This window comes from Chrysochloris asiatica, unplaced genomic scaffold, assembly GCF_000296735.1.
Source record: "Chrysochloris asiatica unplaced genomic scaffold, ChrAsi1.0 scaffold00009, whole genome shotgun sequence".
Lineage (NCBI taxonomy): Eukaryota > Metazoa > Chordata > Mammalia > Afrosoricida > Chrysochloridae > Chrysochloris > Chrysochloris asiatica.
The window spans coordinates 22,155,089-22,169,839 of NW_006408527.1; the positions used below are offsets into that span (position 1 = coordinate 22,155,089).

Genomic DNA, 14,751 nt, shown 5'->3' on the forward strand with positions numbered 1-14,751 from the left:
CACCGGCCTTGGTGGGTGGGGCACAAAGGAGAGGAGATGATTCTTGTCTATGCTACAATTCTTTTGGGTCTCATAAGTGGGAAAGAATGTTTGATAGAAGCTTCAAACAAACTAAGGAACTGAGGATTTGGGGAAAGAAAAGTGAATAACCAATGAAGTGAGAAGACTTCTGTTGAAATATCTTAGAAACATGCAAAAATCTTGATGGCGAAATCTTCTACCTGATTCCAAGTAATAGCACCCAGGCTTGACAGCTGGGTTCCCCAGAGAGGAAGGGAAGAGAAAACTCCAGAAATGACTGTGGGGATTGCAGACATGGCTACTTTTGTGCAAACACTTGGAAAGCTCCTGCAGATCCGGCTCAGCTGTTGTTTACAGCTTTTGGGGAAAATGGCTCTTATGTTCTCTGTTTGCAACTCAGTCCCAGGGGAGAAATGACCACAGCCTTGTTAGAGGGGGTGGCTTCATTGCACCCCATCTCACAGAATAGAAAAACCAAGGCGTCAAGAAAAAAGAAAAACAGCACAGTCTAAATGGGATGTACGGAGGGCAAGCTGAAGGAAGAAGACAGAAAGTATTCTGATTCCCAGCTTACAACTCAGATAGTTTCTGTTGGCTAGGAGAGAGCTATGAAGAGGCAGTTCTGAGTGAGAATGGGAATTGGGTTTCTAAGTGGTGTGTTGTGGTTATTAGGCAGGCTTCTAATGACCAATTCTAGCCCTGCCCAGTTATGTGGTGTAAACAAATACATGAACAAACCCCAAAGCAGTGGTAAAGGGCTCCAAATGCCCCATAATTAAAATATACAACTATTTCTGTCTATGGTCAAGGGTAAGGCTGTTTCCACCTTAAGGCAGAACCAATGAAAATTCTCTTTTTTTTCCTCCCCTTTTCTCTAGGAAGTTTAAAGACCACTACACACATGAATTCATCTCAGTGTATTCACTAAATGTGGGGGAAAATGATTCTTTATAAAAACTGAGATGGGGAAGAGCAACCCCCTATTGTTTACTGTAGAGCAACGAAGAGGACCTGCCTGCCTCCTTGCAGTCTAAGCCCAGAGACTACTTCGTCAGATAATGTTCCTTCTTTGGCTACATGCATCTAATTCATGGTCAAAATTGCCGCCTGGGTCTCTCCCTACTTTATGGCACTCACATTGGCAGAAAGCTGAGACGTCAGGGTGGCCACTTTTTCTTGGGATGATTCCAGCTCTCTCCGAAGCTTCCGGATTTGCTGCAAAAGGAATAGAAATACAAACCTAGTTGGGGCAGAAGAAAGAAAAGATTTGGAAGGAAAATGGGGTGCAGTGGTGTTAACAAGCAGAGACAAAGGCTTTGCACCCTACCTCAGATTGCATCCTCTCCTCAGCCTGAAGAAGGGAGCACAGAAAGAGAGAAAGAGAGAGAAAGGAAGTAGTTACTATGGAGGTGAGGAAGCGGGTCCCAGTGGCAGGGTAGAGAACTTGAAGAAGCATGATTCAGAGGTGCAAAGAGACTGAAATTGTTTCCTGGTCCTGGCTCCTCCAAGGACTTGGCTCAGACCCTACCCTATCCAAAAAAAAAACCCCCCAAACCTATCGATGTCAAGTTGATCCCGACTCCTAGAGGCCCTATATATAGTACAGAGTAGAATGGTCCCATAGATTTTCCAGGGTTGTAAATCTTTGCGGGAGTCACCTTTCTCCCAAGGAGCAGATGGTGGGTTTGAACCAGCAACCTTTGGGTTAGCAGCTGAGCACTTAACCACTGTACCATCAGTACTCCTTTCAGATCCTACACTAGGCTTTAAATAGAAGACTTCTCTGGAGCTAAACACTTCAATTACTAAGAAGGCTAGGAAATGAAAATTTGGTTGTTCTTAAAGGGGAATCCTTACTGCCAGTAACTTAAAGGAGTAAAGAATTAGGGGCAGAACAAATCTCCGAATCAGAGAATAGCTGGTATCCAGACAGATGTCGAGCCTGGTGCCCCGCAATGAACGCTTGTTGTTAAGTGCCCTCAAGTCAGTTCCAACCTACTGCGACCCTGTATAGGATTTCAGAGGAGCCTTTGGTGAGTTTGAACCGGTGACATTGTGATTCAAAGTGACTTTGCAGTCCAGTGCATTAACCCACAGTGCCACATCAGGACTCCAAGGAACTCTTAATAAATTCTATAATTATTAAAATCCTAGCTGGAGGAAACCCTCTCCACCCATCTCACCTTGCTGTAAGGCTCCGCCCACTTACCATGGCACAGAAAGGGCTCTAAAACGGGGTGGTGGGGGGTGGGGGTGGGGTATCTACATTTTTCAAGGGAAGGTAATGAAAACCACCAGAGTTGCTCAAGTATTGGTGGTGAGGCTGGCAGGCCACTGAGGAACTGAAGCACCCAACTGAATGAATGCTCTAGGCAACTCCCTTCGCCTTGGTTGGAGAGACACAATGAAGAGACAGCAGTGATCTCCAACCCCTACCCAGTTACCCAACCAATGGAGCTTCAAGGAGGAGACAGAACAGTGGGGTGAGGGGTGAGGGAGGAGGAGAAGTTAATGTTCTTACTGAGGAGTAGGTGGAGGAGGCACTGGAAGCTAGAGACAGCACCGAGCCATGAACTGCAAGAGAAACAGAACACAAAGAGTTAACGGGGGACTTTAGGAACAAGGCAACAGTTTAGATTCTGATTTTGGAGGGCATCTGGAGCAAACAGAAAGGATAGAATAGGGGACCCAAATGGTATCACAATAGCCCACAGCAGGCATCTGCTAAGGTGACAAGGTCCCAAGTAGATAGTCTCTGCTCTCGGTCTATATACTCTGGTAGCCTGGGAATGGCGGTCCCTTGCTCAGCCTGTTCCAAGGACTGAACAGAAAGGGAGCGGAGAGTGTTGTGGCTAGGAAGACATCTTCCCAATTAGGACAGTACTTAAGTTACAGAGGAGGGAAGTTTCTCAAAGCTCAGAACCAATACTGCAATTGGGCCTGTGCCTCCTCTTCCTAGCACAGGGGGACGTGCCTAGGATCCTGAGGATTGTTGAGATGAAAAAACAAGCAAACCACTTAAGTGAGGAATATTCATTCTGATTGCTCCATAGAGCCCTATTGAAAGAACACCTGTAAGATACATATGCCTCCTGGAATGAGTGTCCTGAAAATAACAACGGGACGTTCAGAATACCACAAAGCCAGGTCTTCCAGGCTCTGATCAACATTAACATCCAGAACACCAACAACAACCAGATGGTCCTCACTGAAGCTGATCTTCGGAACAATCTTGAAAGAGGAATGAGATGCCTAATTGTAAAGATTTAAAGGATTTGAGAGCTACCATTCAGTCCTTTTATCGTTTCATATATCCCGAGAGACTGTGGAAAGGAAAGACCACTGCTAGAATGAGGAGGATAGGAGCTACGGCTTTCAGAGTACTCGAATGGGTACCATTTAATCCTTCTATGCTTAACTTCCCTCCCCCAGCCCCAATGACAAATGCTCCATCCCAAAGCACTAGTCCTAGACAGTGCCACCCAAGGTTTCTGGGCCCCCAGGTCCTTCTAAGGGATGGGAAGAAAGAACAGAAATGGCCCCAACTGGATGTGCTGTGAATCATATGTGTGTGTACGGTGGTGGCAGTGGAGGTGGTGGTGGGTGAGGGGACCCAGCAGAGCTGGAATGAGCGTGAACCGCGCTGGCAGGAAGTCTCACCATCGTCCGTGGGATCTCGGAAGGATCCTGACCGAATCATTCCCTTGGGTCTCTCGGCCAGGGACAGGGTGCTCCCCATTTGGGAGCCGCTGTACAGCTCGTAGGCCGCCTCGTGGGTGGGGATGCTGTTGGAGCGGGTGATTCTTGGCGTGGTGGCCGCAGTGGGACTCACTGGAAGGACAGAGGGAAGGGGGACAGGAGAGGGTGGAAGAGGGCAGGAGAAGAGGCAGGGTCATCAGCTCTCTGGTCCCTTGGGGAATGGAGCACCAGGAGCATGAGAGGCCAAAGGTAAGAGGGCAGGAGAGGAATGGGTAGGTGGGGCAGTGGGAGGGAGTGTGCAAGCAGCTGGTGGTTAGGAGCGGGCGGTGGGGGTGGGGGGGTTCCCTCCTGGGGAGATCAAGGCCTAATGGAGAAGAACTCTGCTATTTGGAATTAAGGGTGAAGAGCGATTCCTATTCTAAAGAACACTCCTTGGCCCTGCCCTACAGTTGTTGCTTTTGAAGGTTAAGCTGGGGGCCTCACAGCGTTTGTGAAACCTTCACATCACATTGATGTGTCAATGAAAATGGAATGTTGTGGCTCTCTAAAATATAACTGGTAGTTTGGGAGGGCTGAGGATTCAGACCAAAGACAAAGATCTGAATGATGAAAAAGAACCAGTTAGAAAAGGGGAGAGGGAGGCTAAGTTATTTAACCCAATGGGCTCAGCATTACAGAAGATGGTAAAATTCTTCCTACAAATTAGTGGGTTTCTAGCTTCCTGACTCAGTTCTAAAGCATCTAGAAATTGGGTCCCCTTTGCCCAGCATTCCCCTGGCCAGTTGGTCAAACATACAGAGCAGGTGAAAGTGTCAGGGAAGGCTTGTGAGAGGATATGCTTTGAAGCTGGGCTCAGCTGCACCCCGTTGACCTGGAGAACCCTTCTCTTGGCTCCTTGTTGGGATCACAGCCTTTCAAAGTTGACACCCATGTGGAGGCACCTAGTGTATTCTTTTGCCTTCATACAGGCAGAGAGCCATCTAGTTCATGGTAAAGACTTGTGCAGAAGATGATTTCAGAGCACCTCTGTTGTCCGTTTGCACACCAATAAGGTGTTTACTGTTTAGTCCAATACTTCATCCTGCCATGTAAATGTACTTCTTCTTATGTGGTCCTACTCGAGATGGAGAATAAGCTGGCCACATCCTTCACTTAATACCCCATCAGAGACCAGGTGACCTTTCCTTAAGGATTATCCCCCTTTTTAGGCAAAATGATCCAGATTCCTAGTCTTTCCTAAAATTCCCCACAGTCATCACACAGACATGTCCTTGTGTCCTTGGCTCTTCCTTATGCTTTCATTCTTGCAGCTGAAAGAGGAGATGGGTCCAGCGACAAACAACAAGCAAACAAGCCTACCCACCCAGGCACTGTGCTAATGGGAGTTCTACGGGCCAGTCATGACGTACTGCTTCCTGCTGTGCTTCTGTGCTCGGGCCAGGCCCTCAACCTGGAGCTTCTTCCCTTCCCTTTCTCTGAATCATGGAGCCACATCCTTCTCTCCTGGCACTCCCTTCTTCAGCTTTAGAAAAGGTGTAGCCAGGACATGTCTCAGACAGCTCTTCCTGCAGGGCTAGGGTGGCTCTGGCTCAGACAGAGCACTTGGGAAAGATGGACTTTTCTGGGTATAAAGGCAGATGGCTATCCTTTGTGCTCAATGACCTTTTCCTTTTTCTTTCCCACTAGCTGGACATTTCAGAACTGCCCTGTCACCAGCTGTCCCTGGCAGCACTGGGGTGTGAGGCTCCTTGGTGGCAATGTTGGATCCCTGGGCCTTGGTTATGACTTTTTCATGGCATCATTCAGACTCTCTGATGTTATAAGGCCCCTATGGAAGACTAAAAACAACTTGTGCCCAGGGGCAACTTCCAGCTTAGGATCTTACAGCATTCTTTGCCATCAATCTTATTTTGGATGGGCAAACTGAGGTGCCATGAAGCAACCCAATATGAGTCAAATATGAAATGAAACCCTCACCCTGCAGGGTGACCCTGCTTTATCCCATACCACAATGAGTGGTTGGAAACACTGACCTATGTTGGTAAGCTGGCCCTTTGCACTCAAGGACATAGAGAGCGCGGGTGGAGAAGGCAGGTCTGACTGGTCATCTGATTCGGGCAGCCCACTGATGGTGTGAGAGTGTCGCCTCTCCTTGGTCTCCTCCTGGGACTGAAGCTGGTACCTATAGGATGAAGTAGGAGAAGGTTCTACCTGGGCAACTACAACATGTTATCTGGGGTCTGGTCAATGTAAAGGGTGTCTGAGCAAGGCTGAAGCCAAGACATTCTGAAAGGAGGACAGAAAAAGAGGGAACAGAGAGAAACTGCCCGTGAAGGGAGTAAAAGAGTGAAAAGGTGCAGCATCCTCTTAGACCTTCAAGAGGATGCTGAAGGGCTAGTAGGCATCTTCTATGAGATTTCCTGAGGTGGGGGCAGAAATGATGGAGGAAGCATTGAAACTTCCTCCCTGAGGCTCAGAACAGAGTTTTATGACCCCAGGTAGGAGCAGTCATCTAACTGCACAACTCAAGTGTCTGTAGTATCAGTGGAAAAGGAAATTTGTCCTACCCGTTCCCTACCTAAAGGAACCCAGAGACAGACTGTGAGGGAGGAAAATGACAGAGATGAGACCCAGCTAGGCTTGTGTTAACTACAGGTGAGTGTAGGATTCTCATGTGTAAACTTGTTTGTCCCCTCTCACCAAGGCAGAACACTTACTATAAGGTCATCTCACATATAATGCTAAGCTTGGGCAGGGTACTTGGTGGTACTTACTTAAGACCACAAAAAAAACGACTAGGGGGCTTGGGAGAGGTCAAGTTATGACTTTTTGTATAGACAAGGAGCCTTTGGCATGAAAACAACAAAACAACATTTAAGGGTTACCTGAGCCCTTTCTTGGGGAGAGTATTTCGATCTCGCTGATTGCTGGGAAGATACAAAAAAAAAGAGAGAGAGAAGCATGTGAGTTCATTTTAGAAACCAGAGTTTGGGACCATATACTATTGAGGGACAGATCCTGGACACAGACATCAAGCTGTCAGCAAACTAAGAAGCCAGTCACTGCCAGCCTCTTGGCTCACAACCAGGGACATCTATGTGAACTGTTACATATATTTCCCTGTTTAGGACTCAGGGTGTGGTTAGCTGATCCTTTATCATGGAGAGTAAACAAGGTGTGAAAGAATACAAACGATTTTGGAATAGGAATCGAAAGTCTTGGATTCAAGGTCAAACTAATGATGAGATCTAGGGTAAGTCATGAAACTTTGGTGTGCTCTGGTCTCCCTATGGGGAATCCTAATTTAAAAGACAAAAACAAAACAATGAAAAGCACCCCGAGCCTACCTATTTCCTGAAGTTGTGGTGAAGTAAATGAAATTACTCAATGGATGTGAAAATCACAATGTGACATACACATATGCTGTTGTTAAGTGCTGTGCATTGGTTCCAACTCATAGCAACCCTGTATAGCGTTTCCAAGGAGAGGCTGGTGGGTTTGAACCACTGACCTTACGGCTCAAACTGACCTTGCAGTCCAGTGCATTATCCTGCAAAGCCACACCAGGACTCCTACATACAAATATAGGACAGACAATAGTGCAAGTGGCTCAGCACTTGGCGGAGAAAGATGTGGCAGTCTGCTTCAGTACAGACTATAGCCTTGGAAACTCTATGGGTCAGTTTACTATCCTATAAGGCTGTTATCAGTTGGAATGAACTCGATGGATTTTTTTTTTTTTTAATTATTAATAGCAACATGAGCCAGACTCACAAGAACAAGCTCAGAAAGTCCAGGCTCTTGCCACTTACCTGTCTAGTTGCCCAGTTCTAGGGCTTCCACTCCAGGTCAACTCTTCTGTCTCATCCTCTGGGGGTGCAGCTGAGGGAGCTGGTGGGGTGGAGACAGGAGCGCTGCTGGGAAAGGCACTGGGCAGGCTCATTGGCATCTGGAGGGACTCCATGCTCCTGTGCAGGCCTGAGAGTTTGGGGTACATGCGGGTCTCCTTTGGGACACTGAAACCACTCATTAGCTCCAGGCCCTGGGAGAAGCTGGCTGAGTTAATATTGAGGATGGGTGCTGGACTGGGGGTGAAGCAAGAAGAGAGTGGAGTCCCAGTTGCTGAGCTGGTAGTATGCAGATCTGGGACCTTCGAAGCGTGGGCATCGCTGGAGGACGGTAGATCCAGACTGTTGGAGTTGACTTTGTCCAGATTGGCTAGTGAAGGTGGCTTAACAAAGCTCTTAGCTGTGGCCCTGAGAGAAGTTAGGATGAAACAAAATATTTAGACTCACAGAAGTGAGAGGTAGATGAAACCTTAAAGAGTCCCTGTTGTGAAATACACTGGAAGAAATCCAACACAGGTAGTCCCAAGTTAAGGCGTATTAGAGTTATGATGAACTTTGATATAAACTTCCTGTTTGCTTGTTTGGTACGTCATATTGTTAGCAATATGTACTGCATTCAGTTTGGTCGCATAAAATTTGCTGACGTCATCATATCTGTAAGTTTATACGTAATGTTTCCAAACCCCCCAAAACAAATAAAGATTAGATTTATAGATACTGATAATAAAGGCAACAATTTTTATTTTTTATTTTTTTAAAAGAGGTATTCAACTTATATCAGAAGCCACTTACAATAAATAGTTACTGGGACAGTAACATGTCTTAAGTTAGAGACTACCTGTACCTGACTCAAGGCACCTTTAGTCTAAAGAGGGAGACATCCACATGGAGAACAAGTGAATTGACTTAAACACGTATGCGTGTGAATGAACATAGCAAAACCAGCTATACACATGCTGAAGGAACGTTAAAGTTAGACAAACAATAGTATAAAGGAGGTGAGTTTTGAATATAGTTTTGAAAGAGCAAAGAGGATGTTGGTACAGAATGACGAGAGCAGAACAACCCATACAAGACTAAAGACAAGTGGACAGGCCATGTTTCGCCTAGTTGAAGAGTGTAGGAATAAGCAAAAGAATGACAGAGCAGACAAACAAGGTAGAAATTGCCCAGTTTGTGTACCTGAGAGGAGTTGGTGGTAGCTCTGTCAACTTGGTGGATGTAGGGTGACTTGCTTGGTTCTTGGGAGTGCTCTCTGGGGAGCCAATGCTCTTCAGGGAGATGTTGTCTGAGTCCAAGGCCACGGCCTTGGCTTTGGCCTTCTCCTTTTCCCGATCTGTCTGATTGACAGGGGCTGGAGTGGTCCGCCCACTAGGTACTTTGGAAGGTTCCTTCAGTCTGGAGGGTGTAAGGCCTCCCTGCTTGGTGCTGAGGAGACTGGGGTCAATACTGCTACTAACAGGGCGAGGTCCACTCCGCCCACCAGTTACGCTCATAGAACTCGACTTGGCTGGCCGGGGCAGGCTACGGTACTGGATGTTGGAACGGGCTCCAGGAGCCAGGAACCCAGGCTCTGCAGCATTGGACACATCTAAGCTAGTCTTGCGTCCATTTATAGGCTTGACAGGGATGCCTGAGGACTTCTGGATCTTGCTGAGAGTGGCTGAACCACCTGTCTGCATGACAGTGGCTGTGCCTGTGGCAGGAGGAGGCTTCTTGTAGCCAAAGGATCCTGAAGTGGAGGGGCGAGCAATGCCTGAGGGAGGCTTCTTAGCATCACTCAGGCGATCCCGGCCAGCATCAGAAGAGGAGCGCTGGAGCCCGGTATTCTTTACGGCAAGTTTGCCCTTGTCTGTAGCTTTACCTTCAGGTTTGCCTGCAAGAGAGCAGGAATGAGATCAGAATACCTGAAGTTGGCCAATATCTTGCCCAGTGGACTGCAGAATTTTAGAGGTCCTGGTATGGTATTGTAGTGGTAAGTACTGGACTGTTAACTGCAAGGTTGGTGGTTCAAACTTACAGAGTTAATATGACTCGGAACTGACTCAACAGCAGCTATTAACAATAACAACAACAATAACAAATACTGATATGCAGGTACCAAGTAGATGCAAGTCTTCTTCTTGTCAAATAAAGACCTAAGATTTTGGTTTTGCTTATATATTTATCTTTTTGTTTTCTGCTTCCAGAGTAGGACAGTCCCTTTTGGTTGAAATGATGAGGCAACCACAAAGATTATCAAAAAGAAAATACATCTAACAACTGGTCAAGAAATGGGGGGAGAAAGGAGCGGGGAGGGGGATGGATTAGAGTATAGCAATGGTAGTGGTAGTGCTGTATTGTGGAGTTAGTTATGACTCATAACAACCCTGTGTAGGGTTTCTGAAGCTGTAATCTTTTGGGGAGGAGAAAACCTTATCTTTCTCCCACAGGTATAGTTTTTACTGTTGCTCTTAAGTGCCATTGAGTGAGTTCCAACCCATAGCGATCCTGTATGAGGTTTCTGAGGAGTGGTTGGTGAGCTTGAACCACTGACTTTGCAGTCCAGAGCATTACCCACAGTGCCACACCAGGATTCCAGGTATAGTAATACCTATTGATAAATGTAGAGTAAACGAAGAATATGTTTAAAGCTAAAAGTTACATAAGGAGTCAACTTTGAGATCACAACAAATGGTATGGTCATCTGATTTATCATTTTCATAGGAGCTCCCTACTATGGCAAGCAAGCAGCTTGTGAAGATAAGTTCATCAACCAAATGTCTTGGGAATAAGAGAAAAAAACCAACAGGAGTGTCTGAAGGCAGATCAAACCAGTCTCTGAACATACAGGAGTGCTTCAAAAAGTTTGTGGAAAAATAGAATAGAAAGATAATGGTATTTTTGCACAAACTTCTTAAAGCCTACCTCTACCATACTTCTTCCTCTCCTTTACCTCTCACTAGCTGAGTGATTGTGGCCCAGCTATTGAACTTTTAAAAGTTCCTGTGTCCACCTCTGCAAAATAGGGACAGTAATACCTGTCTTTCCTAACTCATGGGACTGTTGTGAAGACCAAATAAGATGAGGCCTATGCAAATGTTTGCTATCATCCTATGGGTTAATGACTACTGAGAAGAGGACCAATGAAAGAAATATGTCTGTGTCTTTGTCCCTTCTTTTATTCTAAGCTCACCTGCCACCTTGAGGGCACTCTGAGCTGTATGAGTGATGGGGGAAGTGACAGCAACTGGTGGGGTCTTGCCCTTCTTCAGAGAACCAGGGTGTCCCAGGCTGATGGGCTTTTTCAATTCTCCAACCTTGGATGAATCATCACAACTCTCAGGCCGTTCTCGCCTCCATTTAGAAGTCCCAGGTTCCATCTTCAGGCTCCCACTGTCGTACTCCAGTTTTTGGGGGGCCTTCTCCTCTGATTCACTGAACCAGTTCAGCCCACTTTCTGCCAGTGAGCGCTTCTCTGAGTCTGTGCGTAGCTAAGGTGAAGAAGAGGAAAAAAAGGAGAGTGAAATATTCATTTGGGGGTGGGAGAATGGCTGGCTGGCTAATGGCCCTTCTCCGTGCTTAGAATTAAATTACCCTAGGTTTCTACCCATACTTCTGGAGTTTCAGGGAGAAGACAGCATATTAATCTGAGTTTCTTTTTCTTCTTCAGTTGGAACTGATCTTACAAGCAAGCTTCACTTCAAATTGATGTGGGCGCTAAATATAGGCACAACTCACCATGATACTTAACGTCATGGGTGGTTACTGTTAGCTCCTGTTGAGTCAGCCTCCAACTCATGATGACCCCACGTGCAATGCAATTGATCTGACCATTGTGAGCCATAAGATTTTCGGTGGCTGAATTTTGGGAAGTAGAGTGCCAGGCATCTTAGCCTGGAAGCCCCACTGGAATCTGTTCAGCACCATAGACAGAGAGATGTTGGCTGTGCTTGCAGTGCATTAGTTGGGAATTGAACCCACATTTCCTGCCCAGAAGGTGAGAACTGGACCACTGAACTACCACTATCCTCTAATGTCTTATATAGCATCAGCATTTTTTCTCAGCCAAAGGCACATGGGGCCCAATCCCATGGAGTGGGTGAGTTTAGAGCACGTATGTGCATAGCACTATATAGTCGGTCCTGTGTTTCATCTTGAGATAGTGACCTAGGTGTTTGCAAATGGATGTACTAGGACGTACCACTATAGTAGAGTTCCTGCGAGAAGCAGTTGGAGTGGTCGGGAGGGAGTTGAGTGATGAGCTGGCATTGAACTCTTCTGAGCTGAGGTTGTCCGAGGCATCGCTGAGCCCGCTGCTAATGGAGCTGCTTTCATCCCAGCTATAGAACAGGAGAGAGAGATTTAAGCAGTTAAAACAGAAGCCAAGGCAAGAAATAAATAATTGATGAAAGAATGGCTCTTTTCCAGTATGTAGACTGGCCAAAAGGAAAAGGTTTGGAGGTTAGTTCTGGGATTGCCAGTAAATTGAAGTCTGGCTTAAATGTTCGTGTTTTTTGGCGATGTTCTTTTATAAAAGTAAGAGACTGTCTTTTTCTGGTAAATGATGCTCTATCTCTTTAAATGAAAGGAATAGTGTCAAGACAAGGCAATTTTCAGATCAATCTAATTATACAAACCAATGTCCTCTCCCTATAATCAGCTTCCATTCTTACCGTTATCTTTGTCAGTCTTAGATGTGTTCTCGGCACATGTATTTTTTACCTTTTCTAACACTTTCCATATGTGGTAACAATGGCTGGAAAAAGATCTATATTTTCTAGAATCTCCTAGATTTACTATTTCTCATGGCTCTCGTGTTTACACAGTTCACCCTATATTGGGATTTCCCAAATCTTTTAGTTGGATTTAACAGTTTCACAGTTGGGATTGGGTTCTGCTTCTAAACAGCATGTACCGTTCACTCTTCTGGTAAATGAACCAGATTTAAGGTGTTATGGCCAACCAAAGGTGCCAAGTTTATTCTTAGTGGTTTCGTCTCTCTGCATCTACTAGAAATATCAGATTGGTGGTATGTCTTAGTTATGCAGTGTTATTATAACAGAAATACCACAAGTGGAGGGTTTTAATAAACAAAAATCTATCACAATTTAGGAGGCCAGAAGTCCAAATTCAGGGAAATAGTTCTAGGGGAAGGCTTTCTGCCTGTGTTGGCTCTGGGGCAAGGTTCCTGTCTTCTTTTGACGTCTGTGGGTCTAGCATTTCTTGGAGATTTTCATGTATCATAGCATCAATTTTACTCTGGATCTAGAATATTCTCAGTGCAGAGACTCTGGTCCAAGGAATCACTCTGCTACTGGCTCTTTTTTCTTGGTGATAACCATGTCTCTTCTCTGCTCTTTCTTCTCTTCTTTTATATCTTGTAAGATAAAAGATGATGAAGGTCACACCCCAGGGAAACTCCCCTTACTTCCAAACCAGGACGGTGCTACATTCCATCTGGGCTGATGGCATCAGATTATATTTAGATGGTGATTATTTTATCACATAACTGTCAAACCACTGAGAATTATGGCCCAGCCAAGTTGACATTTTTTTTTGGGATATAATTCAATTCATGATACGGTACCAGGGAAAGACTATTGTTACACACACACGTCTTTAGTATATGTGTTTATATAGAGAACCTTACTCCATGCACTAAGTAGTCTTAGAACTCTTTGATGCATGGATGCTAAAACATTCCTTTGGCAATTAATTTTTGGGTTTAACAAGTTTCACAGTCAGAAAGTTCTATTCTTAACATCTAAACTGAGTGGTCTCCTCCACCATTTACAACAATCTCCTCTTGTTCTATCCTTTTTTGTTTTCCTTGTCACAATTTAAACATTTTTTGATCACACTCATTCTTCTAAGCTTAAGTTCAGTCTCCTAAAATTTTCTTCAATGGTCCTGTTTTCCAGTTCTTTCACAACTTTTGTTATATCCTATGTTGTTGTTGTTAAGTGCCATCGAGTCAATTCTGACTCATAGCGACCCTATATGGGGCTTCTGAGGAATAGTTGGTGGGTTTTAACTTCTGGGGCCCTAAAAAAAAGTTCTTCAGATTTTACTCAAACACAGAACTTGACTAGATTGCTATATTTGAGCATTTGCTTGTGCCTATAGATAGGAATTGATCTCCAAATCCCAGTATCTTACATTCAGAGTAGGTTTGTCCATCAGCTTTGCATGTGTATAAGGACAATTGTTGTTGTTAAGTGCCATTCAGTAGGTTCTGACACATAGCGACCCTGTATAGGGTTTCCAAAGAGCGACTGGTGAGTTTGAACCACCGACACTGTAGTTCAAACTGACCTTGCAGCCCAGTGTTTTATGCTACAGCACCACACAAGAACTCCATAAGGATGATAGAGTCTGAAATTCAGACATACAAGTCATCTAAATACTTGGCCCAGATTTCAGCTGGCCTCCCTCTAATCAGGTGCTGGGAAAAGGAAAGTGGGTGGTTTGGACATTTGGCTTGGTAGCTTTGTAGCGATTTATCCAAATACACTGAGAAAGAGCAAATAAATCATGGAGACTACAACATATATTCTATGTTATTCACAATTTATTAATGTAAAATATAGCCATTATTAAATGGCAGTCTGTTTCCCACCACACTGGGAATATATAATAAATCTGGCATTTGTCTTGAGCCACACACCCCCATTTTGCAGAGTAAGAATACTGAGGAGGAAAGATCAATGTGGGTTTTATGATCCTATCACCTCCTGTGGGTTAAGATAAGATCTCTGGCAAACAATTAGCAGCATGTTCTCTCAGGTCAAAGACAGAGGAAGCCTGTAGGAACGACTCTTCCATCTGAGACTAATTATTGGTTAACCAAGGTCTTAGAACAGAGGAAACTTCTATGGAAGGGCCCTTACAAATACAGGACAAGTCTAAAAGAAATATTCCTTTGGCCTAAATTTGTGGAAAACCTACTGCTGAAATGGGAGGTGGGGTTTATCCTCTAAAGATGAGTTCAGGTCCTCTTTGACCAAAAGACTTTCCCTCCCATCCTCCCATGTGATAACTGTATTCCCTATAGTGACAAAGTATAAGCCTAAAATTGCTGGACAAAGTTAGTTGGAGGACTTAATGACTTCCTAGCAAAAGAATATTTGTAGGTTCCAAACAAATGGAAAATTTTGTTATTACCTAATTGTTAAGCATCTCCTTGGAGAGAACTATTTTA

General features: G+C 44.9%; 1 protein-coding gene across 2 annotated transcripts in view; it reads right to left on the reverse strand.

Annotated features, from left to right (window-relative positions):
- NAV1 (neuron navigator 1) overlaps window positions 1-14,751 on the reverse strand; it is a 202,519-nt gene that overhangs the window by 22,723 nt on the left and 165,045 nt on the right. For both annotated transcript variants that reach the window (XM_006834141.1, XM_006834142.1), the window contains 10 exons: window positions 11,752-11,890; window positions 10,744-11,041; window positions 8,751-9,444; window positions 7,533-7,976; window positions 6,606-6,647; window positions 5,754-5,902; window positions 3,682-3,852; window positions 2,543-2,595; window positions 1,349-1,372; window positions 1,159-1,236 (listed from right to left, as the gene is read on the reverse strand). In XM_006834141.1, coding sequence (XP_006834204.1) covers window positions 1,159-1,236; window positions 1,349-1,372; window positions 2,543-2,595; window positions 3,682-3,852; window positions 5,754-5,902; window positions 6,606-6,647; window positions 7,533-7,976; window positions 8,751-9,444; window positions 10,744-11,041; window positions 11,752-11,890 — 2,092 coding nt within the window. The remainder of the gene's footprint in view (window positions 1-1,158; window positions 1,237-1,348; window positions 1,373-2,542; window positions 2,596-3,681; window positions 3,853-5,753; window positions 5,903-6,605; window positions 6,648-7,532; window positions 7,977-8,750; window positions 9,445-10,743; window positions 11,042-11,751; window positions 11,891-14,751) is intronic.